Source organism: Eleginops maclovinus, chromosome 3 (assembly GCF_036324505.1).
Source record: "Eleginops maclovinus isolate JMC-PN-2008 ecotype Puerto Natales chromosome 3, JC_Emac_rtc_rv5, whole genome shotgun sequence".
NCBI classification, from domain to species: Eukaryota; Metazoa; Chordata; class Actinopteri; order Perciformes; family Eleginopidae; genus Eleginops; species Eleginops maclovinus.
This window is the reverse complement of record NC_086351.1, coordinates 3222422-3248863: the sequence shown is the minus strand read 5'-3', so window position 1 is coordinate 3248863 and position 26442 is coordinate 3222422. Positions and strand designations below refer to the sequence as shown.

General features: G+C 39.4%; 3 protein-coding genes and 1 long non-coding RNA gene across 4 annotated transcripts; 2 read left to right on the top strand and 2 right to left on the bottom strand.

Annotated features, from left to right (window-relative positions):
- Positions 1-877: 877 nt before the first annotated feature.
- On the bottom strand, positions 878-7629 carry tnfrsf1a (tumor necrosis factor receptor superfamily, member 1a). The gene is given in 10 exon segments (XM_063878353.1): positions 878-2794; positions 2871-2991; positions 3619-3794; positions 4405-4457; positions 5883-5961; positions 6048-6197; positions 6583-6708; positions 7305-7407; positions 7524-7574; positions 7576-7629. Coding segments are annotated over 10 exon segments (1179 nt in total). The 5' UTR covers positions 7597-7629; the 3' UTR covers positions 878-2495.
- A 627-nt stretch (positions 7630-8256) lies between these two features.
- Positions 8257-10254, top strand: LOC134861313 (uncharacterized). Its single transcript, XR_010165389.1, has 2 exons — positions 8257-8696; positions 9246-10254. It is a non-coding gene; the product is annotated as an uncharacterized LOC134861313 (long non-coding RNA).
- A 3117-nt stretch (positions 10255-13371) lies between these two features.
- Positions 13372-19786, top strand: cd27 (CD27 molecule). Its single transcript, XM_063878397.1, has 7 exons — positions 13372-13628; positions 15049-15190; positions 15275-15400; positions 18132-18272; positions 18949-18996; positions 19092-19196; positions 19385-19786. Exons 2-7 carry the CDS (start codon positions 15049-15051, stop codon positions 19483-19485), a joined length of 663 nt encoding a protein of 220 aa, XP_063734467.1. The 5' UTR covers positions 13372-13628; the 3' UTR covers positions 19486-19786.
- si:dkey-260g12.1 (uncharacterized) lies at positions 18403-26013 on the bottom strand. Its single transcript, XM_063878365.1, has 11 exons — positions 25960-26013; positions 25681-25750; positions 25463-25523; positions 24568-24678; positions 23322-23465; positions 22426-22501; positions 22072-22112; positions 21464-21589; positions 20837-20859; positions 20635-20743; positions 18403-20454 (listed from the first exon to the last, which is right to left on the bottom strand). Exons 2-11 carry the CDS (start codon positions 25747-25749, stop codon positions 20147-20149), a joined length of 1068 nt encoding a protein of 355 aa, XP_063734435.1. The 5' UTR covers position 25750; positions 25960-26013; the 3' UTR covers positions 18403-20146.
- Positions 26014-26442: the final 429 nt, after the last annotated feature.

The following is a 26442-nucleotide window of genomic DNA, read 5'->3' as shown; positions in this document are numbered from 1 at the left end:
AAATCAGCACTCCGGTTAATGTGTCGCAGTTAGTCAGGAGGCGGTGCCTGGTTTTTCTCTAAATATGATCTATTGTTGCTGCACATCAATCAGGATTATTGACACCCTTGGGCAAATGTTAGGAAACCATTTCAAGCAAGGGATTAAACGTCTTAAGCAGCAGGATTTTTTCTGCAGAGAACACAAAAGGAAATTATGCATTGATATGAAATCAATATGGTGTTTAATAGCACAGTAAACAGGAATTAAGAGCAGTGATCGCAGGTAAAATTAGGAGAAATGGGAAAGTAGACAAGCATAGAAAAGGTAGATACAGAACAGAATACAGAATAAACAGTGGAATATGTAGCAGTCATTGAAAAGGTGATTAAATATATACATTTCCAAAAGGTTAATAACTTGTCATGTATTCATGTAGTAAAGACCTCTTAATCTTATAGACATTAATGCCCATAATTGAGTCCAGAAGTCTGATTTTGAACCTTTAAAGCCTATTTCTAATTCAAAATAACTTGTTTAAATGTTCTTTTTATTAAAGAGTCTCTGCATCTTGAAAACAAAGATATTAAAGCGCGGCCATTTAACAGTAAAGTCATGCAGAAGTTGATGAGAAGACCAAGTTGATTTGCGTTGAGGTTATGCTGGGATGCACACTGTCAGCATGCCTGAGGTTAAATATCCCCATTACACAAGTTCACACACACACACACACACACACACACAGCACACACACACACACACACACACACACACACACACACACACACACACACACACACACACACACACACACACACACACACACACACACACACACACACACACACACACACACACACACACACACACACACACACACACACACACACACACAAAGCAGATTTTCTTTACATTTATTAAAAGTTCTGATATGCATACAAGTTATTTTATATACAGCTTGACCCAATACATTTCCCTGTTTTATAACACAGTTTAATACCGGCTAGAAGGGCAAAGCAGTGCCACGTCTTTGGTCTGAGGGAGTGATTTATATCTGAATCTGCATGCTGAGACTGGTATGGTGTAAGTTGACTTTGCAGAGGGCGACTGAGACAGGGCGTGTCTCTCTTACAGTAGCGCTTAATGCTCGTACGATGGGGCCTAAAAGAATGCTAATGGCAAGGGTCTGGCTCACGCTAAGTAGGAACTACAAACTTCCTTAATTTGCTTTTGTTCCCTTAACACTTTTAAGGAAGAAAGCTCAACAATGTGACCAGGAACTAAACATTAAAACATTACTAGTTAACTTACTGGTTCAGACCGAGCACTTGATTTTGCACTTCCCTCTGCCAGGAAATAAAAAGCACACAAGACAAGTAAACATAAAAGAGTTTGCAATGTTTAACTGTGTCCTTCTAATAGTGACTACTGACAATAACAAGTAGAGGAGCTTTACAGGCCTTACAACATATGCAAAAGAAATGGATACACTAGCTCTGTTCAATAATAAATGCCACATGAATATGATTCAGGAAAGATTGCTGCTGTTAACACTCAAATCCTGAAAGCATGTGGTAGAATAAAAACCCTCTATGAAATCAAACATGACTACAATTCCCTCATATTTTAAACACAAACATACATACAAATAATAATCAGCATGTCTTAAAGAGGCCTACTGACTCTAAAAGACTTAGTTTGACATGTTGGGAAGTACTATTAGTGGATTTCTTGCAGGGTGGTATGGCAAATACAAAAGCTGTAGCCTATTAGCTTAACCTAGCATAATGACTTGAGACAGTGGGACACAGCACACTGCTTAGACACAATAAATATTGCCAGAGTGTAATGGCAAAGTGATACAGATCTTCATCGAATGGTTTGATAGTTTAGGAAATTCACTTTTATACTTTTTGGCAGAGAGTACTGTAGGTGCCTCAAGGAAGCTACTGCTCCCAGACGAGAAATAGTCCAGTGTTGTGCAATAAGATAAAACAGCATGTTTTCACATTTCGCCTTTGGATATGCATCAGATATATATAAAAACAAATACAGGCAGCATTAAGGAGTTGGTAGGTGGGTTTTGTTAGCTTTCGGATGGACCCAAGCTTGCATTTTTTCCGTTTACAGTCTTTATGCCTAGCTAAGCTTACGCCTTTTAGCCTCTAGAATGAGCAGACACGAGAGTGATAACAATCTTCATGTAACTCTGTAGCACAAATCCAAAGGCTAGTCTCCAAAATACCATTAAAAACATATCCAGGGGTAAAAGCTTTTCTTAAAAATGAAAGAATTTGTCCCCCCTCCTGACATGTTTTTGTTCATCTGCTGCTCTAAGTAGTTTGACCTTGTCCTCTCACATGTGACTCGCAGGACGTAGAGTGAACAGTGACGCTGGCGTGTGTGAAATTAAGCTGCTGGTGGTAGCACCGTTTCAGTTTGTATGTTTTGAAGCTCCACAGAGTACAATACTTGGTTTCATGAGCTTCTTGTTCCACTTGGCACATGTTGCAGATTTACTCAATGCTGTACTTTGTCTCCAGCTCCTCGGCTGCCCGTCCCAGGTGCATCTGTCTCAGTTGGCCCAACAGCTCCTGCAACAAGGGCTCGTGCACCATTCTGCCTCGTCCTCCTCCGCCTGAACGCGCCCCTCTCTTGGCCCACACCTTCAGCATCTGGTAGTGGGCCTCGCGGCAGGATCTGTGGTCCGCCTCCGCTTGTTCAATCTCTGTATCCGTCACACCGAGAGTGCGCACAAGCTGCTTCACCTGCAGCACAGGAACCAGATCCAGCACCGTGTAGATCAGCTCAGGGACTGCAGGAAGAGATAAGAGTTAGCAGACTAGTTTTCTGTATGTTGGACTTAAGCACGCGGTATGAACTACACTCACTCTTGACTTCCAGCGGGACACAGTCGGGCAGGTTGGGTGGCTCCTGTTCACTCACAGCAGTTTGAGGAAGAGCCTTATCAATCCTGTTTTCAGCAGGTTCCACAATGAAGTTCAGGAATGGCTATAGAAACAAAAACAAATGTAGTGTTATTGGCTGTTTATGAACATCCAGCAGAAGTGACTCACATGTTTAGCTTCACTAAAATAAGCCGGAAAACAGTTTGAAATAAAGTCTTGTTTTCTGAAATATGACTTGTAAAAGAACTTGATATCAGCACTCAAATAAACTGTATATCTAAGTACTAAAAAGTAAAATTGCTCACTATGTAGTTATATACTTTTCAGGGATAGTATCTACATAATACCACTGGATTTAAATGAATGAGAATCAGAAAACGTTATTTTTCCCTAGGGTAATTGGGTTTTGGGACATTTGCTCCATTTTAAAATGAAAAATATTTATAGAAAATTGCATAAAAATACTCATTCAGCATAAGAAGCTAAAGCAAACTTGTGCAACAAAACAAAACCAAATAAAGATATTTATTTAAACATAATACGTTAGAGTAAAACTATGCTGAACGGGAAGTCTTAGTGCCAGTGGTTTATTACTAGAAGTACAAAGTAGAAATAAATGGAAATACTCGAGTAAAGTTTTGGTACTCCACAAGTACAGCACTTAATGTACTTATTTACATTCAACCATCGCATCCCAGCAGAGAAAAGTAACCACGGTTAGGTGTTGTACCTTGCCTGACTCCACGGAAATGTCAGATTCTTGGCTGGATTGTTTCAGCATCTTCTTCTTGATAGACCGTTTTGTGACCAGGTAGGTGACGAGAAACACCAGCCCCATCGATACCAATGACAAAGCGGCAACTCCAGCGATGATGTTGATGAGATGTTCATTTCTTTGCTCAGGAGCTTCATACGGATACGAGGGGAAAAGACATGAAGGGGGAGACGGGTTAAAAAAGGATTTCTATACTTTTAGAAAACCAAACAAAAACCAAACTATAGTTGGATACCTAACTCTCGTCCTTATCAACTGTTTGATGCTAAGCAGGAAGATAAGAAGTTGAATTCAAGTCTTTTTTAGTCCTCTTTTACCACCAAATGCAAAGGAAATCAACATATTTCATGATCCTAGTGGAATACTCGATTCTGATTGGTCAATTTGGACATTCCAGAGGTCTGTTAATTTGCTAATACACCGTTACTAAGGAGAACAGACCGTTGCTAAGGAGTATCAAGGGACTATGTGACAACGTGAAACTTTACGCACATACAAAACATCTTGTAAGTCAGTGAGCTGGGGTCACACACACACACACACACACACACACACACACACACACACACACACACACACACACACACACACACACACACACACACACACACACACACACACACACACACACACACACACACACACACACACACACACACACACACACACACACACACACACACTGGATCCAGCAGTTGCATTATACCCATGTATATGATGGCGTTGTGATCAAGTGCTCACCTGTGGTTTTTACAGGAGTTGAGAAACAGAGGTGTTGGCATCCGTGCGTACAACTGTGGCGAGAAAAAGAGGACGTTATTCAACATGGAGGAGGAAGTCACACATCTTCAGAGGAAGGGATAAACACAGAGCTCGACGTGCTGCTTTTTTAACAGCAGCAAAGAAGTTTCAACAACTGATTGTAGTCTACACCCAAACACGGTTTATACCACACAGGGAATTGGTACTAAGTGAACGAGAGATAATGCTCCATCCGCTCCTCAGTGCTTTTAAGATTTCTCAGGTACTTTCCTAATTACAATTGTCAAGATCTGCATTTTATATTCTACAACTACTAATGCCTTTTTTACAAAGCCAACATAAGGAGCTTTGTTTCTAAAATAAACTGCGGCCAGATGTGACCCTGCATGACAATGTGAACGTTTGTAGATCTCAGCTTTTGTTCACACCTAGTTTTAGAGCCATGTGTCTTTAATATGTATTGATATCTCTCACATGACATCAAAGGATAGCTATCTTATTCAATCTGAAATGCATTTATTCTTCCTCCTAACCCCTGCACCATTATGTGTATTTCATTGTATTAATGTCTTGTATGTGGCACTGTTGGGAGGTCTTAAAGTTGTTGATGTTTTGGGGGAGTTTCCCCTCTCCTGTAGTGTGTTACATAGGTTTTTGTGCATGTTAATGGTCTACAGATGCTAAAATCCAGTGAGCTCTCTCCCACGCACCGCTGCAACTCTTACTCCTTTTAAATCCAGGCTGAAAACACTTTATGAGTAACTTTATTCTGCATTGTAACTGTTATTCATGTATTTTCTACCTGTTGTGTTTATTTTATTATCCTTGCTCTTAAATGACTGTTTTTAAATGCACTACTTCCAAATGCTCTTAATGTCTTTCATGTTTGTAAAGCACTTGGAATTGCCTTATGCTGAAAGGTGCTATATAAATAAACCTGCCTTGCCTAAGTGGTTGCTCAATCACAACCGAGCCGGCCAGCTAACCAATCAGAGCAGACTGGGCTCTGGTTTCAGACAGAGGGTGAAAAGAGGTGCTGCTACACAGGCAGTATGAGAAACATAAAGAGGTTTCTCAACATTAAAGCATGGAGACATGTCCCAGTGGAAGAATAACATACAAATATGAAACCTGAAAATTTGCGTCATAGGACGACAAGATTTCTTTTCAGTATTTGAATATTCCTCTCTGAGTGAACCAGCCGAAACAAAAAGCCAACTACGCAGTTTCTTTTAACAAATGGGCGCTTGTTTAGTAAAAAGTTAGTCAGCAGCCCGGTTCCAGTACTGCGTAACTTCCCATTTCTGAAGTGGAAAAATTTAACAACGTCGGAAGTACGCTGCAAGTTTCAATTCAACAAACCGACTTCCCCAGCAACAACTCAAAATAAATCCATCCCAGACAATAGCATGTGAACAAAACGTGAACCAATAGCCTGTATATGTTGTTACACTCACCTCTCGCAGGGTTCACACTTGGCATTGACTTTGTAGAACGTCTCTTTACATTCACACACTGTGTTTTGTTCTGGTGTACCTGTGCACAAGAACAGTTATATTTAGACTTGATGAGCAAAAGATGAGATGCATCAGCATAATTCAAAGTCACATCTGAATACATACATGTCTTTCTTTCCATCTGATCCTGTCCGCATTTTGAACAATTGAGACACTGGTATTTTACTGAGTCGATTTTGGACCGGTAGTAACCCTCCTTACAACGACAAACCCTGTTTTTGGTTGTTTTACATTTTGATACCTCTTCTTCACGATCTGCAGGGAACAAGTCACAAAGAGAGAAAAAAGTGAATAAAGCAAAGAATAATCTTACACAACGCTGACTGTAGCAGAAAAAACAAACTCCCTTACACAGGCATTACACCAACAGTCCAGACAAGAATATGGTCTCTGGAGTTCTTAAATAAATAACAATATTTGTCTTTCTGGTGCACAATTACTCCTCCAAATGTCTACCAATATATACCCAAATCCAACCGTGCCTAAAGATGCCTTCAAAACAAAAGCATAAACAACTACTACAACTAACACCACATAACTAACACACAAACAATAGATGTTTTACTATAAAAGGAATAGTGTAAACACTGACTAATCAAAGAGGGGATACTAGTTCAGAAAAAGGGTAATGTGGCGCTACCTTGGCACTTTCTGCAACTCCTGCAGTTTTCGGCGAAGTTTGAATTTTCTGTGTAATATCCGGGGGCACATTGCGTGCAGTTAGTCCTTGAATGCGCAGAATCACACGCTTTAACAAGCCTCAAACCTGGAAAACATGAAAAAACACACAGCAGATCTTCAGCTGACCATCACTTTTCATTCAATTCAATTCAATCATTTGGTCTATAATGTGTAAGAAAACAGTGATCATTCTGGTTTCTCAAAGTCGAAGGGGATGTCTTTGAATTAAGGATGAATCAATGCAACCTATAAATGCATAAACTAGAAGCTTGTCGTACAATTCATGACGTAACAATTTAATTAATTGTTGAAATGCCAATGTAATGCTATTAAATGTGGCCTATTATAATTAAATACTGATGAATAACAAAGGATAATGGCGGACAGAAAGGAGCACAAACACAACCTGACTGTTACTACCTAAATCTTCTCATTGAGTATGGACTTCTCTAGCAAGTTCTGGCCAGTTATTATTAAGGTATTTGTGCTCATTCATATTCAGTGTGATGTGTTTCCCTGTGTTATTCCACTGAAGGTTGCAGCTTTAAAGCACTGTTAAAGAGGTTCATTCATACAAATATGAACCTGAAATGAGCAAACAAAAAGGAGGGCAGCCTGTGGGATATTTCCAGTAATGATTCTGCCACTGTGAATCATGTGCAGCGTGCAGAGATCCAGTACCTGGATTGCATTTGGTGCAACAAACTCCATTGTCACTGAGAAACTCCCCTTCTTTACAGTTCTGACCCTCGTCGACCAACGTCAGAGCGAGGTTGAACATGCACTGCAACAGAGAACATGCAATGAATTTACAAAGAAATGCTGTTTTTTCCCATCACAAGGCACTTTTTCCATGGACTCATGCCATTGCAAAGTGAATCACTTCAAGTTTTTTCTCACCATAAGGAGCAGTATTGTGCCAACAGGGGCTTTTATGTCCAATCTTCCCTTTTAGCCCAGCTCCCTCCATCATCTTATAGCTTTAACTCAATCCATCTGAGGACACCTGCAAGGAAAAGGGTCCGTCAAACATCTCTCACAGTCAATATAGTCCATCTTTGACTCTAGGCCCACACATTTCTAATCAAACCTCACTATTTAAAGCCGTAAATGTCCCTACATTTCTTGAGGTCTTTATAGCTTCAGCTGATCTCGTGCATAAGTGCATGTTTCCAATCATTGTTTTAAATCGATGCTATAAAAGTGTGAATATGGGGTTTTTAGGACCTAGATAATAATACATGCTAGTCAATAATATAGCTTTCAGTAAACATTTCACTTTATATCTGATAAAGGTTCGACCAAGTCTGACAATGTAGAGCTGCCCGAGTCTTAGGGTTCCTAAGATGTCCAGGGAAAAGAGGATACATCGTTCTGATTTTGCTAAAAACATGGCCTTTACTCGGGTGCTGGGTCAGTTTCTGTGCATATTTCATCCACCAACCATTAATGTTTCCTGGTGTGTAAATAAGAGCCATATGTGCATAATTCCAGTGGTTCAAAATAGAAAAAATAACAATCCGTCTATCTCCTAAAATGTCCAGCAAGAAGAAAATGCAATTTTGTGATTTTGCTAACAACGTCACCTAAAACTGAGGTCATTGAGTCGGGTCACATTTCCAAAGAACAGCATCATTTCCTGTACGTATTTCATCCATCAAATCATGTTTTCCAGTATGTAAATAAGAGCCATCAGTGCATCATTTTAAAATCCATCCATACTGTGCTAAATAAACTACAGATCCTTGACCTAAGAACCTTAAAAGGGTCCCCCAAATTACTCTAGACGTGTTTTTCCACCTATATGATATCCAAATATGCAGTTCTGGGAGTCCCAACATTAAAATGGAGGACAAATCCTAACAAATTTGATATTAGGCGTTGATTATTCAACAGGATTATCCCCACACTTGGCTGAGGACACGTTTTGATTGGAACTACTTTCTGACACTGTTGGCAGGTCTTTGCATTAACTTGAGGAACAATCATATTGGGGAGGGGGTTGGAGTTTCAGATGTGGTTTTCTCATCACATTAGCAGATAAAACGAAACCATCAGCAAGGTTAGCAAGAGGTAAGCAACTGTTGATTGATCTGATGATTCGTAAAACGTAAAAGTCTCTATATTTTAAGCCAAATATAACATCTTAAACAACACCTGGTTGTAATTGTTGAATTAAGGTTATTGACATGTAGATTGGGTTATTCTGAGAGTTAGACACAGGTCTTTTAAGGTTGTCATAGGGGAAAGTTAGATGGATGATAAGTAAAGCGATTTAACACACATACAACAACAATATTCAAGTGTTTCTTTAATGGAAATGAAGTCCGTGGATAAATACAGATCGACTTGGTCAACAGACAGCTTAGAACAACACTCTCATATCCTGAATATTCTGCGACACTTGTTTTGGCAGCCTCTTCACTTCCCTGTCGCACAAACACTCCAAGAATGAACTCGAATTTAAACCTTCAAATCTAAAGTCTTACTTGTTTAGCGATAACTTTGACGTATTAAAGTGCTTAATCTGCCCTCATTTTAATGTTTATCACTGGTTTCGCTTTAGTTTACACCACAAAACGCCCACCGCAAAAGTCTGATATGAATCTCCTCTTCCCACAGGCGGACATGCAGAGATATTTTACTGACACTTACCTGCGAAATCACCGTGGAGAAGTTCTTTCAGCGCAGGTCCATAAAGCGACATTAATGTATATTTAATTCCATATAACTTTTGTTCTGTTTCGAAGAAAACTGAAAGCAGAGCGACGGCGCCACTTGCCCCTTCTCCGCTGAGGACGAGCGGGGGAGGACTGCAATACGGGAAATAGCTGAGTCACGAGACCATTTCTTGGAAGTGTGAAGCCAGACGAGAGGCAACAGAGAGCTAAAAGTGCACACACTAAAACACAGGATAAAGTGAGCCATGCACACAGGTGAAGAAAAGGTCTGCAGCTAACTTTCATATCATTAAACATCCTAAAATCTACGAGATAGGACAGGTGCAGAGGTGGACAAAGAATGTGTCTCCTTAACTTGAGTAAAAGAACTAATAGCCTACCACACTGTAACACAAGTACTGCATTAAGAGTGGTACTTAATAAAAGGTACCATTAGGGAAATGTACTTCCCAAGTAAAAGACAGAAGAAACTCGTAAAATATTAAAATAATTTAAAACATTTTAAAGCAAAATCTTAATTCCAATACATTTTCAGTTAACCAACTTGTGGTTTTAGTTACTTAAATATAATGTTGGATGGTTTAATCTATCAAGGAGGAACCAGTCATTTTATGAGAGGGGCAAATTGAATACTGGACAAAAGACAACCCCCAGAACCGCCCATAAACCCATGTGCATTTTGGGGTAAAACATACATTATTTCCTAAACAAATGTACATTAAAGGATCTTAAACATGTCTGTAGTAACTGTAATGTTATGTCTCATGTCTGTTTATATGTTTATTATCTTGTATACTTTTTGTGATTGGCTCTCTTGTAGTGTTTTTATTTTATTAGTCTTTGCTGCAACACTATCACAAATTGCATTATCATAGATTCTTCTTTTGGAAGGTGGGGCCACAGAACCACCCATGTTTTGCATATAACAATAAAGTCTTTGAATCCTTGAAGTATAACTCGATGCACTGTAATTATGGGCCACAGCGAAATGTAGGCTGGTACTTTATATAGGGATCCAGCAGAGCGTGGAGTCATGTGACTTCTCTGGTACATTACATAAAAGAACTCAGTCAGCAGAGCAAGACAAGGACTTCCTCAGAAAAACCACATCCTTCCCTTCAGTGAGCAAAAGAAAAAAAACTGTCTTCATCTTTCTAATGTTCCTCCTCCTCACCCTCTTCTGTGTGGCTCTGTGTCTTATGCATGTAAGTGTCAAATAATTCCGCTAAAACATCTGCCACACAGACACTTTAAGTAGGTTTCTTTTCTGACATGCACGTGCACTGTTGAGTTTCATACAGTCTGATCTAGAAACTGATATGAGTCTGCATGTAGATTTTCAGTTTCCAGTCAGGCAAAAAGTAGCTATATGTGTGTTGTACTTGGATGAGATCAACTATACTTTCAAGACAATAACTGAAGACACATATCCTATAATAGATTATACAATCGGTTTGAATATTGAACTCACATGAACTAAAATACATCTTGAATGCTCGATACTTTGGGGCTAAAGTCCTGATCGTGCCTTTTATTAATTGTAAACTGGTAGATTATTTTCTTTACGTCTTGTATGAATGCACATGTATATTATCTTTTTACTGCCAACTTCTAATCTTATTGTTAAGGCCAAGCTGTCTCATACTGAAACCTGACGATAAGCATGACCAGGTTTGCTCTACGATCATCAAACAGTCATCTCTCTAACAGTCACCCCTGTACTTTGTTTCAGTGGCTCCGAGAGCCCCTCTACAACCTGAGGCCCCTTTTCACAATTTCACAGGAGATCAAGGGTTGTTTTGGCCTCCTTTCTGTAAAGAAGTGACAAAGATGTAGAGAACAACAGATGATGGTGGAAGTGCAGAGATGAAAAGACTCCACATATACTTTAGGCTGTAGTAAAGTCGCCTGTTACAAAGTACACACGTTTGCTTATCGTACGGTCATGCTTCTTCATCCTAACATTGCACCTTGCACTTTGAGCCTCTTGCTCATTTATCCACTGTGCAAAGAGTTGTGAGTCAAATTTACCTTGAAAAAATGCCGTCTTGCAAACTGGAAATAGGGACCGTATGCAGAAGTGTTTTGTTGCATTTGACACACTAAGTATTAAGCGAACTTAATCTCTTTCTGGGAGACTCAATTGGGTATTGAAACTCTAAGTCAGTTTAGGATTCAGTTTGAGATGTGAAGTCTACGCCCCATTTACTAAAGCTGAGAGTGCAGGTTGCCCTCCTTATCCCTGTCTTGGCCATTAAATTATAAAAAATGAGCACTTAATGAGTTTAGCCCATTGAAACTAATGCAGCAGCACTTCAATTTTTTGACTTATTTTGAAGCAAATATTCCCATATTTTTGTTGTTTTCCTGAGTTTGTATCGTTCTAGTTTATTGCACTTTACAATAAAAGTGTCAGGTAAATAAAATGAAATGTAATGTCACTATCATCAGCTGTAATCTGTAATACACTCCTTTGTTTGTGCCTGAGGAACCAGGCTGCACAACGAGGGGTTAACAATGTAAGTCATTAAACAGTATCATAACATCAGCAGTTAGCATAGCATTTTACACATACATGTAAATATATTTTAAAATGTATATACGTATGTTCACTTAGGTTTGAACAGTTTGTTTTAACAGTTACTTACCTCTATATGACTTTAATTGTATTATCCTTGTGTGAATCGGTACTGTCCTGTTTTTCAATCTCGCTCGGTTTCTGCTTAAACTCCTGAATTTCCTCACGGGGATTTATACAGGTTCATCTTATCTCATCTTATCTTAAAGGCAAAAAATCCCCCCCAATCATCTTTAAATCGTGTGTATATTCAAACAAATAGTATGTGAAAAATCATGTTTGTCCATAAACATACACTGCCCGGCCAAACAAAAGGTCCCCAGCCTGTGGGGGCAGTGCTATGATCTGGGGTTGCTGCAGTTGGTCTGGTCTAGGTTCAGCAATGTGCCCAAAGAATGAGGTCAGCTGACTCCCTGAATATACTGAAGGACCAGGTTATTCCATCAGTGGATTTCTTCTTCCCTGATGGCACGGGCATGCTCCAAGAGGACAATGCAAGGATCCATCGGGCTCAGATTGTGAAAGAGTGGTTCAGGGAGCATGAGACCTCATTTCCACACATGGATTGGCCCCCACAGAGTCCAGACCTGAACCCCATTGAGAATCTTTGGGATGTGCTGGAGAAGAGTTTGCGCAGTGGTCCGAATCTCCCGTCATCAGTACGAGATAAAAATAGTAATAATGCAACTCATGACAGAAACAAATGTTGCGATAGAGAAGCTCGTGGAAACGATGCCACAGAGAATGCGTGCCGTAATCAAAGCTAAAGGCGGTCCAACGAATATTAGAGTGTGTGACATTTTTTTTGGGTAAGTGTATTTAATAATATGGAAGCAGGTAATACTTCCCCTTAAAAAAAACACAGGCGTATGTCAGTATATGACCTTTACATAAATGCAGATAAGAAGCTCATCACTCATTATGACATAAGAAGATCTGACAATTACTAATCATAAACTGTGAAAGCAGGAATTTACCAAACACTCATCAGTCTGTTAATTGACCGTAATATTTTACTCATATCCGGGGAATTTAAGCCACAGTGTACAGTTAATCATCACACCAACACACGCAGAAAAGTGTCACACACACAATGCATGTAGTTAATCATTCAAAATGTTACATGTCAATCAAAACATTTCCATAGTTATTTGTGAAATCTGAATTTCCTCATACATAACTAGATGACTAAAGTCCCTCTTGGCCTCACCATTACATCTGGTATTGTTGATGCAATCTCTGTCTCTTGCTTTGCTCATTCCTGTGTCATAAAGCTCTTAGATTCATTACATTTTTTGAAAACTTCTGGGTCTTTTTGTAAGAGCAACAGGAGGTTATACCAGTCAAATGAGTAGAGAGAGAGAGAGCGAGAGAGAGAGAGAGAGAGAGAGAGAGAGAGAGAGAGAGAGAGAGAGAGAGAGAGAGAGAGTCAAAGACAGATGTAAAAGAAAAGAGACAGGGAGATTGTGTGCAGCCAGCAGAGAGATTTTGGGTGAAACGAGAGATATGGTGCTTGTGGAAAAAAAGAAGAGGCTGGTGGAGGTCTTGTTTTTGTGCACGGTGCAAGGGGTCGCAGCAAAAGACTGAGACGGGTTGACAGATCTGAAAAACATCTTCAAAATGTTAAGCTCTCAGAATGAGTCATGTGACATTTGATGAACAATCCCCTGACACACTTCTGGTCCCCTGCTCAGTCTCACACTCAGAGGGTCTCCGCACACAGCTTCTCTCACCTCCTCATCCACGGTAAGTGAACACTGTAAGGCGAGACACTTTAAACCATAGCTGTAAGTCACACCTGGGATCAAAACATCCCTTAGGTCACTCACAGTAGGATGTACGGTGTTTTTGTTTGTGGTAAGATGGTTTTGTCTATTAAAACTATATTGGATGTTATCAGACAAGTCTATTTACAGCATTGTGTAGCTTTACTGCCAGACTTTCTGTCCCTTGTGTTGTAAAAATCACACATGGTGGAAGAAGTACACAGAGTAGCTTTTAAGCAGAGGTGGGAGAAGTACTCAGATCTTGTACTTGAGTAAAAGTAGAAGTACTCAGATCTTGTATTTGAGTAAAGTAGAAGTACTCAGGTCTTGTACTTGAGTAAAGTAGAAGTACCAGAGTGTAGGAATACTCTGTCACAGTAAAAGTATTCTAAATGTTCCTCCAGTGAAAGTAGAAAGTACTCTCATCTAAATGTACTTAAAGCAGCGACAGTAAAAGTAGTCATTGTCTGATTGGTGCCATTTCAGAATAATATCTCTGATATGTTTTATAATGATTGATCATTAAAGTGTTCTCAGAGCTGGTAAAGATGCAGCTAGTTTGAATGGCTTTGTATACTGCAGGGTAGCTGCTGGATTTACTGCAGGTGAACTACAGTCTGATTTAAGGGAGATTATATTTACCATCATTAATCCTAATCTGCCTAGCAACTAAAGGTGTTAAATACATGTAGTGGAGTAAAAGTACATCATGTACCTCTGAATTGTAGGGGGATTAGAAGTACAAAGTAACATAACATGTAAATACTCAAGTAAAGTACAAGTACCTCCAAATTGTACTCAAGTACAGTACTTGAGTAAATGTACTTAGTTACTTCCCACCTCTGTTTACAAGTAAAAGTCCTGCAATCCAAATTACTTTTAGCTAAAAGTGCAAAAGTATAAGCATCAAAATATACTGATAGTGCCAAATGTAAAAGTACTGCACTATTTCAGAATCATTTATAGTTAATAATTGTATTTCATTCATTAATACATTCATGTTTGGATCACTTTCACAGCTGGTAAATGTGGGGTTCACTTTAATGATACTGCAGGGTGTCTTAAATAATAATTGCAATCATAATAATGCTTGTGATAACACATATCTTTGATGATAATATATCAAAATGTATTAGTTAAATTGTATTTTGTATTATTATTCTTCATCTGCAAAGTAGCTAGTTACTAAAGCTGTACAAATAATATTGTGAATACTGAAGTGGAGTAAAAGTACATCAAACGTGTACTTCAGTAAATATACTTAGAAACATTTGACCACTATAGAAATGATGCATGATCTTTAACTCAATGCCTGTTTAATATTTGTATATCTTTCTCCTCCTCCTCCTCCTCCTCCTCCTCCTCCTCCTCCTCCTCCTCCTTCTTCTTCTTCTTCCCAGATGCAGCCACTTTGTAATCTCGCGTTGACTTTCCTGTGTGCTCTGTCTTTCCTCTCCTCTGTGTTTTCCTTACAATGCAACGACACACAATATGCCTGGCCAGTGGACCAACCTACGTTATGCTGCAACAAATGCCAGCCAGGTACAAAGCCCTTATTTCTCCTTTACACATTTCATACTTCAGATACAAACCGTTAGTAACCTTCAGGTCCTGTGTGTATTCCAGGTCAACGTATGCGTCAGCGTTCACCAGTCACTTGTGAAAATAAGTGTGGACCTTGCGCGACCAACAGGTACACGGATACCTACACTGTGATGTACGACTGTGAAGTTTGTGATAAGTGCAATAAACGTGAGTATTTTCACAGCTTTTTTTTTCCACTGTAGAGTATGTGTGAGGCTCGAACTGTTAGAAAATGCTACTTATAGGCCCACGTCAGAAACAGCCTCAGTGACAGCATGATTTCATATGGAATGGCAGCACAGGCAGTATGAGAAAAATAAAGAGCTTCTTGAACATTAAAGCACTGAGACATGTCCCAGTAGCATTACAGGGCCCCTTTACAGCTACAACTCACAGAGACATGCACATACAGGAGATTTAAACGCCTCATTTTTAACTTTTTCCACCCTGATAATGCATGTATGAAAGCCAGAGAGAGAGAAAATAACGATGCAACTTGAAAATAAGACTGGATCGTTATCATATTCAGGTTAAGAAGAGTGTAGTCATCTTTAAGAGGAAACAGTTCGGTTTTGATAAGAAGTGATTCATCATTACTTCAAAAATACTATGTTACCGCCTTCTTCTTTGGAACATTTTGTATCATCTGGCTTACCCAGGCTAGTTACTCAACATTTTTCTAAAGACAACACGATTGATACTCACTTTTGTGTCTTCGTCATTATTTAGTGAAGTTAGGCCAAAGAGACTCAAAGGGTCACATGGGAGGGGAATTCCCATAATGTGTCATGGTGGGAGACAGTCAGAGAGAGAGTAAGGGGGGTCTGATAAACCCTCTGTGAAAAGCGAAGTTATTAGGGTGGGATTCTGCAGTATAAAACGGCCCTATTTTGCTTTTAGGGGTTTTCCCTTTCCTGTAGTGTGTTGTATAGGTTTGAATGCATGTAAACGGTCTGCAAATGCTAAAAGCTGTGTTAAACCTGGCTTGAAACGCCTCCATAGGACTCCTTTGTTTACTTCGGTACCATAGTGACATCACTCTATTGGCTAGCGCTCCAACACATTGTACATTGGCTTATGGAACGGCCAGCTAACCAATCAGAGCAGACTGGGCTCTGGTTTCATGAGGGTGAAAAGAGGTGTTGCAGCACAGGCAGTATGAGAAACATAAACAAGCTTTTTGAACATAAAAATCACAGTAGAGGAACTGAATACACATTTTAACCTGAAAATGAGCATAATATTTCCCCTTTAACACCATTGGCAGCACATGCTACCATTACCATATGTTTAAACTTACCAATTGATGATCAAGGATCAATTTGTAACACTCATGTGTTGATATGATATGTAGTATAATACTCCATATCTACACAGAAATTAATCACCAACCCAAGGAAGTTTATAAGATTTACTCAAGTTATAATGGTATTAGTTGTAAATGTGTACTGTAAGTCATCACAAGTACAGACACAAAGAGACTAAATTAAAGACCATCATCTTGACAGTGGGGAAAAAGAGACAGAAATGTGGTAAACATCAGAAAGAGCAGCAGACATAAACATCTCCGACCTGCTAAAGAGGAGCAAAAACAGCCTATTGTGCTTATTTTTAAATGTCACTGTGAACACCGAGGGGAAAACACACAAGTCTGTGATTTTGACTTTTCGCACTTAAACACTCTATAACGGGAGGGTTGGCATATTTCATTTCAATGTGTACAGTGCAGCTGTCAACAAACCCTTTACACTGCGGGTTTGAAGGTGGGTGTTTGAAATGTCAAATTATATGCCAATTAACGGCTATGGAAACTAATTCAGGTGGAAATGGTTTTTCCCCGCAAAACCTCATGCACTGTAGGAGAAATATAACAGTGTTGATATATACTACACTTTGATCTTCATTGGGTTGCTGTTTGCAAGGATTTGGGTGTGCAAAAAGTTATCATGCTACATTTTGAAACTTTTAAACTAACATGTTCCAAAATGCTCTGTTATCCAATCCTCTTAAATTTGGAGTTTTACATCAATCGAGAAGTAGGCTTCTTGACCTCTATTTTCACATTTCTTTTACTCATTATCTGGAACTAATGCAGTCAAATGCTTTGAATCTGCAGCAACTCTAAAGCTTTCAACTTCATTCTGTCTACTTCCGTTATATTCATATCCAAGACTAACACGTGTTGGAATAATGGCTATTTGAGGTCACCTATTTTATTACAATGTTCATCACGGCACAGCAGAGTTAAACGCAAAACATCTCTGACAAAATGCTCAAATGTACCACTTTGTGTCGGTATTTAGCCTTGAATGAATGTTACCATACCAGGTGTAAGATTACATTGCAGTTTCTGATCATCTAATCTAAATATTTCATTTAAATGATGCTTGTGAAGTCCTTTTTTGGGAACAGAGGAGCATCACTATAAATGAAAATAATGCACTGAAGATAATTCATGTGCCATAACTCTAAATGACACAAAATGATGTGTAATTATGGTTGTCTTTGTTGTAGTTGAATGACTATGTTGGGCTGGTAAATGCTTTGCAATGACTAGATGGACCCATACTGTTGTTAATTTGTGAGCTCACACCAAAGTATGCACGTAAAAACATCAGTAAGAGGGTAAATGTGCAATCAGAGTGAAATACTGCTTTCACTGAGTAATACCAGTTGTGTCTTTCTTTACAAATATATATCAAAAGTGAGAATAAACCGTTGTGTGACTTAAAACCAGAATCACATAACCCGCCACGCCCGGTGTGTGACTCATTTCTAATTTTCTCATTCATGTCATGTTTTACAGGCAACCTTAGCGCACGCATGTTCGTCACTTACGCTGACTCTTTGTAGTTACAGTGAAGAAACCATGATATTATTCTCCTTATCTTTCTCATAGCAAACATGGAGTATAGCTCAAACTGCACCACCACTCACAACGCTGTGTGCAGATGTAAAGCCGGCTACAGGTGCAAAGATGTAACCTGCAAACAGTGTGTGCCGACACCAACCACCACCACCAAACCCAAACCCACTACAGGTAAGCATATATGCGTGTCAGCTGCAGCATTACATAAGAAAAACCAACATCTGATAAAAGGCGTTTCCAGTCTGTTCATATGCACAGTCATGCACCATTCTGGCGGGAAAAAAACACATTTGTAGAAAAGAAACTTCAATAACATTTTAATTTGTTTTGCTCAATTGACTTCTACACGCCTTAAAGGGAGAATTCTGATTGAACATCCACATCACATACTTATAATACTGTTATATTCTTTAAAATGGTCTCCTTTAAGGCCTCAGCCACTGTTATCACTGCTCCAGTGGAATCCACCGGTAACTCAACCGTGGCAACGTGTTGTAGCACTGTAACCACAGCAACGTACCGTGCAGCATTCCTGAACGGCTGCCCAGTTAAACGGAAAGCCGACGTGATGATAACAAATAGTAGATAATAAAGGGGGTGAAGTTCAACATGTTTTGACTTTATTTAGATATTATTCTGTTTCCGTGGCGTCAGGTCACGCTCACTCACAGGGGGGCATGAGGTAATTATAAACCATTTTGTGTATTTACATATCCAGACAGCCTTATCAGATCAAATAAGGGAGCACAAAACGAGCTCACCATCTAATCTGAAGCACGAATAGCTCAATATTTCCAATGAACTCTTAAATGTGTCGACACTGAGCTGATAATCTGTTTCCTTTCAGTCCTGAGATACGAGACCCTCACTGAACCCTGGCCTCGACAGATCAGAGGTAAAGTTCTGTCCGTGCCAATGAAAACAAGGACATCATTTATCTCTCTCCAGTGTATTTAAATCTATAAATGTCTCTCTCACACATTCCTACAGACACAGCGTGGTTCCTGGTGATTATTGCCCTCCTGTGTGCAGGACTTGCAATCGTTGTTTTAGCAAAAATGAAGCCCTTTCTGCGCTGGATCAAATCCAAGCACGGTTAGTAGATCATTAATATGAAGCCGATAACCCTGCAGTAGTCTACAAATAAAGGGAGTGCACTGAGAGTAGAATATGTAACACATTGTATTGTGCACAAAGGAATATTTTCAGTAATTAAAGTGACAATTACCTCATATTTTTACCTGAATACTAAAGATATCTCCCCTCTTTCTTTTGCTGCTCAGGCTACTTTTTGGCTAAAGAACCTGCACCGGTACCGGCACGCTTTGATGATGAAGGAGTGTCCACGCCTATCCAGGAAGTGCTCGGGAAATGTGAAGTATGAGTGGAGGAGCACCAACTTGCATGAGCGAAAATATGAACATTTACTTCCAAACATCACTTTGGACATTCGATGGCAAACGGGGGCAAACGTCACTCGGCCCATGCTGGTAATGGAAGAACAGATTTCAAGACTGCTGCTGTTTTCAGGGGAAACTTGACTGAGACATGATAAATAGGATAGGAGGACTTCAGATATCAAATGTGACTGTAACGGTTATGCAGTTTGTACAGCATGTTACTTAAAGGTGGTATGTACTATGTTACAGTTATAGGTGTAAATATAAACAGACTTTTCAGATTTAGTCATTTCAAGTGTGATTTTAAAAATTCTAAATAAAGATTTATTGTAACCAAATCGAACATTTATGCAAAACATTCATGTCTGACACTTTAAAGAGTATTTACATGACTTTTTAAATTATAACTTACACAGGAGATCCCCCTCCAGCTGTTCTTCCCAAAGTTCAAGTTTCCTGTTCTGCTTGGACCACATTTTTCCCAGAAGCTGCAGATAAAAATGTCTCTGCACGTGACTGAGATCCCTTCACAGTTTCCCAAAGGCTCCACATTCATCTGTTCTGTAGTTACTTTTGTTACAGTCTGGATGCCAGTGGTCGTGAACCACCAACACAAATCTGAGAGTCTGAGATATTCAGGATGCATCATAACGCCTCCTCTTTGGACACATGGCAGTCTTTTCCTTGCTCCTGGGAAGGAAAGAAAATGCTGTCCGCCTCTCCACTCCTCTCCTCCTCAGAGAGATGGATGCTGGGAGAGGATGTGGGGTGAAACACAGGACAGCCTCTCTCCTCTTCTACTTCTTCTTTTTCCTCTTCTTCTTCATCTTGTTCTTCTTCGCTGGTCACTCTCTCGGTCTTCTTCCCACATTCAATCATCGGACCAACTTGTCCTGTAAACTGATTGAGGAGGCCGAAGATGACCGTCCCTGGATTATAGACATGGACTGGAACTAAAGAGTAGAAAACAAACAGAAAGTGGACGTTGGTAATGACCTGAAGTAGTTTACAGAGCAGAAAGACCAAGTCATAACAGGAACACAGCTGTATCTTTTGCTTGTTTTATTTTCTTAATGACTCCACAAAGTGAGTAATGCATTTCCCATGAAGGTCTTAGTTTCACTCATCAGTACCCTGGTTGGCTGCAGAGAGGCCGGTCGGCTGCTGCTGCTTTGCACTGAATGAGTCTCTGGGGAGTGGATGAGTGGATTCCTGCGGCTTGTGAGAAGCATCTCCAGCTCCCTGAAGAAAAACACGTCTGTCAGTGTGAGGCAAACATACGAGAAAGGGTGCTATTTATGTAGAAACACGCTAGAATGAAACTGGGCAACTCACCTCACTGCATAACTTCGCAATAGCTGGAAAACAATAGAAGACAAATGAATACAAGGTCAGGGTTTCACATAAAGCGGCCAAGAAACATTTCTAATCAGTTGTTTCTTAAAGAGGACATTTTCAGGTTCATATTTTCACTTCGTGTCTCTCCTGGGACATGTGTCCATGCCTTAATGTTCATAAAGCTCTTTATTGTTCTCATACTGCCTGTGCTGCAGCGCCTCTTTTCACCCTCTGTCTGAAACCAGAGCCCAGTCTGCTCTGATTGGTTAGCTCTCCGGCCCTTTTGTGATTGGTCAACCACTGAAAAGATGTCCCGCCCCTTAGCCTATCATACAATGTGTCGGAAGCGATAGAAGCGATAGAAGTCCAATGGAGGTGTTTCAGGCAGGAGGGGCCTCTGCAGACCATCTACATGCACAAAAACCTGTAGAACACCCTACAGGAAAGAGGAACCCCAGAAACCCCCTTCCTGTGAACAGTTCTTATTGTTTCCCCAGAGGTGAGGGTTTCATTGGTTAAACTGCAGGAACTGAACCTGTCCAGGGTGTACACACACACACACACACACACACACACACACACACACACACACACACACACACACACACACACACACCATCTTACCTCGCTTGAAACACGTCTCCTTTCCGTTTTCATCTCTGTTTGACTGACAGAAGAACAGGATCAAAAGGGCCAAACATCCCAGAGCAACCGGACACAAGATGGCCTCCAGCGGAACGCGCTTCCCGTCTGAGAGAAAGCAAAACAAGAGTTAAAGTCTGCAGCCGTGCTAGAGTCTTTGTGAGATTGTACTTCATTGCATAATAATAATATCATCTGAGAGAAGTGACATGAATAATGGAACCACATTTCATGTTTATCCATCCAGTGAATGCAGAGAAATGTAGTTCATCAGATGAGGTATTGAGATATTTCACTGTACGAATAAGTGTGGACCCGTTGGTGGCGCCAAAGGAAGAGGAAGAGTTAAGGAACTACCAATATATGGGTTTAACAATATCAGAGTGAGTCACACCGTGAACATTTGCTTATCTACAGTATTTATCAAAGACTGTTAAAAGTGTGTTGGTGTCAGTTAAAGGTGCGGACAGCAACACCCACAGTTTATTTTCAGTTATTGATTATAGGAAATAGATCAATCCTCCTTTCTCACAACATCAGACATCAATTGAAAACAGCGTACACTCTCCAGATCATCTTCTCACTCTCACCTATGTGTGTGCCATTTCCTGCCAGTGACGGAGCGCCGCAACTGTGTGAGAGAAAGGTGAAGTGTTAAACTTTTCAAATACATGCCCTTAAGAACCAGAACTGGCTGCAGCATCTGTACTGTTTGAATGCTAAAATAAACATAATGTAATACTCTTTAACTTATAGAGGAATAAAGTGATCGAGATTCACTTCTTTTGGCATTTGTGGTGCATGCAAAGACACAGACGGAAGAATACTCAATATGCTAATACTAATTAAGAGACAACTGTTTCATTTATAACTGTAAATTAACATTTAGGGTTTCATTCAGTTTGTTTAATCCAATAATGTCTCTTAGAAAATGGATTACTTACTTGGGAAATGAGCAGTGTTGTGTGGAAGTGCTGCTTTGTCCCCGGGAAGCTGAGGACGTCGTCTGTTTATCCGATCCTGAAAAAAGCAGCAGAAACAACATCACAGTTTTACTTGAGCACAGACTGATTAGTGGTTAATGCTCTGACCGTGAACTTCCATGGTTCGTTGTCCGGTCAAGAACATTTGTGGCATGTTTTTCAAATACCACTCTCTCCTCTCATTTCCTGTAATCTCCCTGCTGTCAAATAACAATGAAGGCTGAAGAACAGTTGAGTAAAAAAGACATTTAACAAAGTTCATCTTCAGGAAACCCGTTTCTCTGTTTCTGTGAAGAACTGTCCTTTCCCAGGTTGATTGCAATGCATTTTTTAAAATAGTTGCCATACCATGCACATTTGCTTATCAACTGTAGTAAAAATAATTGACATGAGTGCAGTTTTAAAGGTACGGACACGAGCAAATACAGCTTATGTTCGTATAGGTAGTAATCATGGAAGAAAACATGTTCTCTGTCAGTTTTTATTAATGGTATAGCTCTTATTCTTTTATTGCACATTCATTGTTCTATTGTTTCATTTTAGCATTGTTGAAGATGTTCATTTTTATTAAATAAGTATATGTTTGAGTATATTAATACAAGCATATGCTAACTAAGTAGGATTATTAGTCGTATTGTTGTATTTCCTCTTGTTTTATCATTATGTAGGTAAATGATATGAATGTTCCTACAGTACGGTTCACCTCACCTATAGAGGAGATCATATGAGAGACTTATTTTAATTTATATCACAATGTGTTTCTCCTTCTCTTACAGTCAGTGCAGTATATGTTGCTATCATGACGCCCCCTGCTGGTAGAGTCTGATCTGGCAGGTTTAAATGTCTGCAGTGTTTACCTGTTGTTGTTGTTTCCTGGATCTTTGCACATTTTCTGCAGTTTGTTGAAGCGGTGACGTGGTGAGTGCATCTGAAGCCTTCCTCACAGACACACTTCATGTTGGACAAGCTGCTGCAGTTCTGAACCACCTTCAGATGTTCCTCTAAGGGATGTGATTTTAGGGTTTTTAAAGATTAAAAGATTAAAGATTCAACTTTATTGTCATTGCACAGAGTATAAGTACTAGGACAACGAAATGCGGTCTCTGCATTTGACCCATCCTAGTGTTAGGAGCAGTGGGCTGCCATTATGTACGGCGCCCGGGGAGCAGTGTAGGTAACCAGTGTCTTGCTCAGGGACACCACGGTGGCACTTGGTCTTTCGGGGACTTGAACTGGTGACCTTCCAGTTCCCAGGCCAAGCCCCTATGGACTTTGCCATCACTGAAGATAATGCAGTTCTGTTCTCATTCCTTTGATAATGATAAAAATAATAATAATAATGCCAAATACTACTACTACTACCACTACTACTACTACTACTACTGCTGCTACTACTACTACTACTACTACTACTACTACTACTACTACTACTACTACTACTACTACTACTACTACTACTGCTGCTACTACTGCTGCTGCTGCTGCTGCTGCTGCTGCTGCTGCTGCTGCTGCTGCTGCTGCTGCTGCTGCTACTGCTACTACTACTACTAATAATAATAATAACAATACAAAACAATTATATTATTTATAACAACATAAATCCTAAAATAAGAAAAATAATAACACCTATAATGCTAATAATTTTGCTAATAATGGTTATAATAATAATGCAAATAATAATATTTAATAGTAATAATAATAATACTAATAATGCTATTACATTACAAAAATAATAATGCTTTTAATGCTGATAATAATGCTAAAAAATAATAACAATAATATACTAATAACAATAAAAAACAATTATAATTATATTTATTATATTTAATTAATTAATGAATTAAACCATTTTAATTTATATTTATAAATAATATCAAAAAACAAATAAATGACAATAAACCATCATTAGAATATAAACACAGAAAAGATATAAACACTTGAATCATCATAATCCTAATAATGACACAAATCTGCACATTAAATATAAATGGAAATGTAATTCCCAGATATCAATATGTTCCCAGTTTATTATAAAAACGAAAAGGTCACATCTTCATCATCATCCCCATCATCATTAGTGTAAATAAGTCAAGGTTTCTTTACCTGCTCTGCAGTCTCTGGAGCAGGCAATGCAGTCTGATTCACAGTTGAGCTCAGGTGTGTAGAATCCTGCAGGACAGGGCGCACACTCTGCACAAGACTTCTGATACTCACCTGAGAGAGAGAGAGAGAGAGAGAGAGAGAGAGAGAGAGAGAGAGAGAGAAAATAATGAGAACAACCGGATGAGGTCGCTCCCTCAAAGTGCACAATAATAGAGGATGTGGTCACGCTGCACAGAGTGTCACTTTCAACAAGACAGACACAGACATGTTCAACCAAATTAGAGGTGGGAAAGTACATTTAAAAAACTCTACTTCATGCTACTACTAATATTTTACTTTTGTACTTTTTACACAACTCTTTATTCCACTACAGTTAAATAATCAACAGCTTTAGGGAGTTGTTACTTTACAGAGTCAGATTATAGACGATGTAATATCAATAAACTAATGATTTAACACTGACACACAATTAAAGGTCAAGAATACATATTTGTGTACAGTAGTAAACGTGCTCAACATCTACCTGCTGTGATACAGATACCAATGCATCAATAATCATAATCCTATACTTTGACATATGACTCTGAAATGGGTCACTTCACTGCACTTTAAGTATATTAAATGGCATTACTCTTGTACTTTTACTTATGATAGATTCCGAATGCAAGATTTGTACTAAAGTGTTTTTAATACTGCTCCTTTACTCAGGTAAGACTTCCGCCACTACTGAGAAAAAGACAAACAGAAACAAGTAGACGCAGTATGCTTCTTTGCTTCGCAGTAATTTCCATGTTCAAACCATTGCTGATTCAACCTTTAGAAACAGTGAGTCAAAGCTTAATGAGAAACAGAACGAAAAACAAATACAAGTCGCGAACAGCAGATTTCATCCTACCTGCAGGGCACTTTTTGCACCATCTCCCGCCCGCTAACTCGCAATACTTTCTCTCATCTTTCTGTTGACACATCAATATGAGATAAATTAGACACACAAGTTCTTTACTCCAGCAAAGTTACACATGTTTTTGCATTTCACAGCAATTTACAATAAGTGAGAGGCATTAAGTGAGGATTCTACAAATACGAGGGTTGATTAAGTGAAGACGTTGTTACCAGCGGAGAGGTGAGCACCAGCTGTGCAGAAAACATCGAGAAGATCACCAAACATTGCACAAGTCCCATCCTGTAGAGAAAGGGGATAACATATAGGACTAAATGGTAGATATTAAGTGGACAGGTAAAAAATAGGTAAATAAAATCAGACATCAGAAGGCTTTTATTTGTACCACAGCAGAAAAACTGTCACCTCCAAATGCAAAAATAAAGAAGAGTCTAACACATTGAATAAAGAGGCAAGCACTTCTTCATAAAAGGACTTTAAAAAGCACTCACAAAGTGATCGTACCAGAAAGAAGCTGTGAATTCAAAATAAGGTTAGGAGTTAAACCAAGATTTTACCTTCAATAACAAGTGTCTTCTGTTCTCCTCCTTTTGTTTTGTTAACTTCCTCAGGGTGTGACTCTCTTTCTTGATCTCTGTTACTGTACCTCTCGCACTACTATCGTCTGTCTCACAGTTTCCTTACCTGATGCATCTTCCTGTCCTCCCGCGCAGTGAACCGTGCAGCACTCAGCTCTCTCACGCTCTCTGATTCTCTCCTGCGTCAAAGCCTCATCACTTTCCATGCAGACTGTGAAGTCTGACGGAGGACGTGTCTGAGACGTTCTCCGTGCAGCTAACAACAACATGATGGAGGAGCACTTCACGTTAGTTCACTTGAAATTTGATTTCACAGAATATTTTGAATCAGCACATTGCTCATGTGTCATACAGACTGTTAAAGGAGCTAACACAGTGTTCTTAAGCTAAACAAGT

Coding starts and splice junctions, on each gene's coding strand:
- cd27 (XM_063878397.1), top strand. CDS start 15,049: ATGCAGCCACTTTGTAATCTCGCGTTGACTTTCCTGTGTGCTCTGTCT. Junction 18,273..18,948: donor CAAACCCAAACCCACTACAG/GTAAGCATATAT, acceptor GTTTCCTTTCAG/TCCTGAGATACGAGACCCTC. Junction 19,197..19,384: donor CTGGATCAAATCCAAGCACG/GTTAGTAGATCA, acceptor TTTGCTGCTCAG/GCTACTTTTTGGCTAAAGAA.
- si:dkey-260g12.1 (XM_063878365.1), bottom strand. CDS start 25,749: ATGGGACTTGTGCAATGTTTGGTGATCTTCTCGATGTTTTCTGCACAG. Junction 22,502..23,321: donor CCAGGAAACAACAACAACAG/GTAAACACTGCA, acceptor TGCTTTTTTCAG/GATCGGATAAACAGACGACG. Junction 20,455..20,634: donor CCTCTCTGCAGCCAACCAGG/GTACTGATGAGT, acceptor TCTACTCTTTAG/TTCCAGTCCATGTCTATAAT.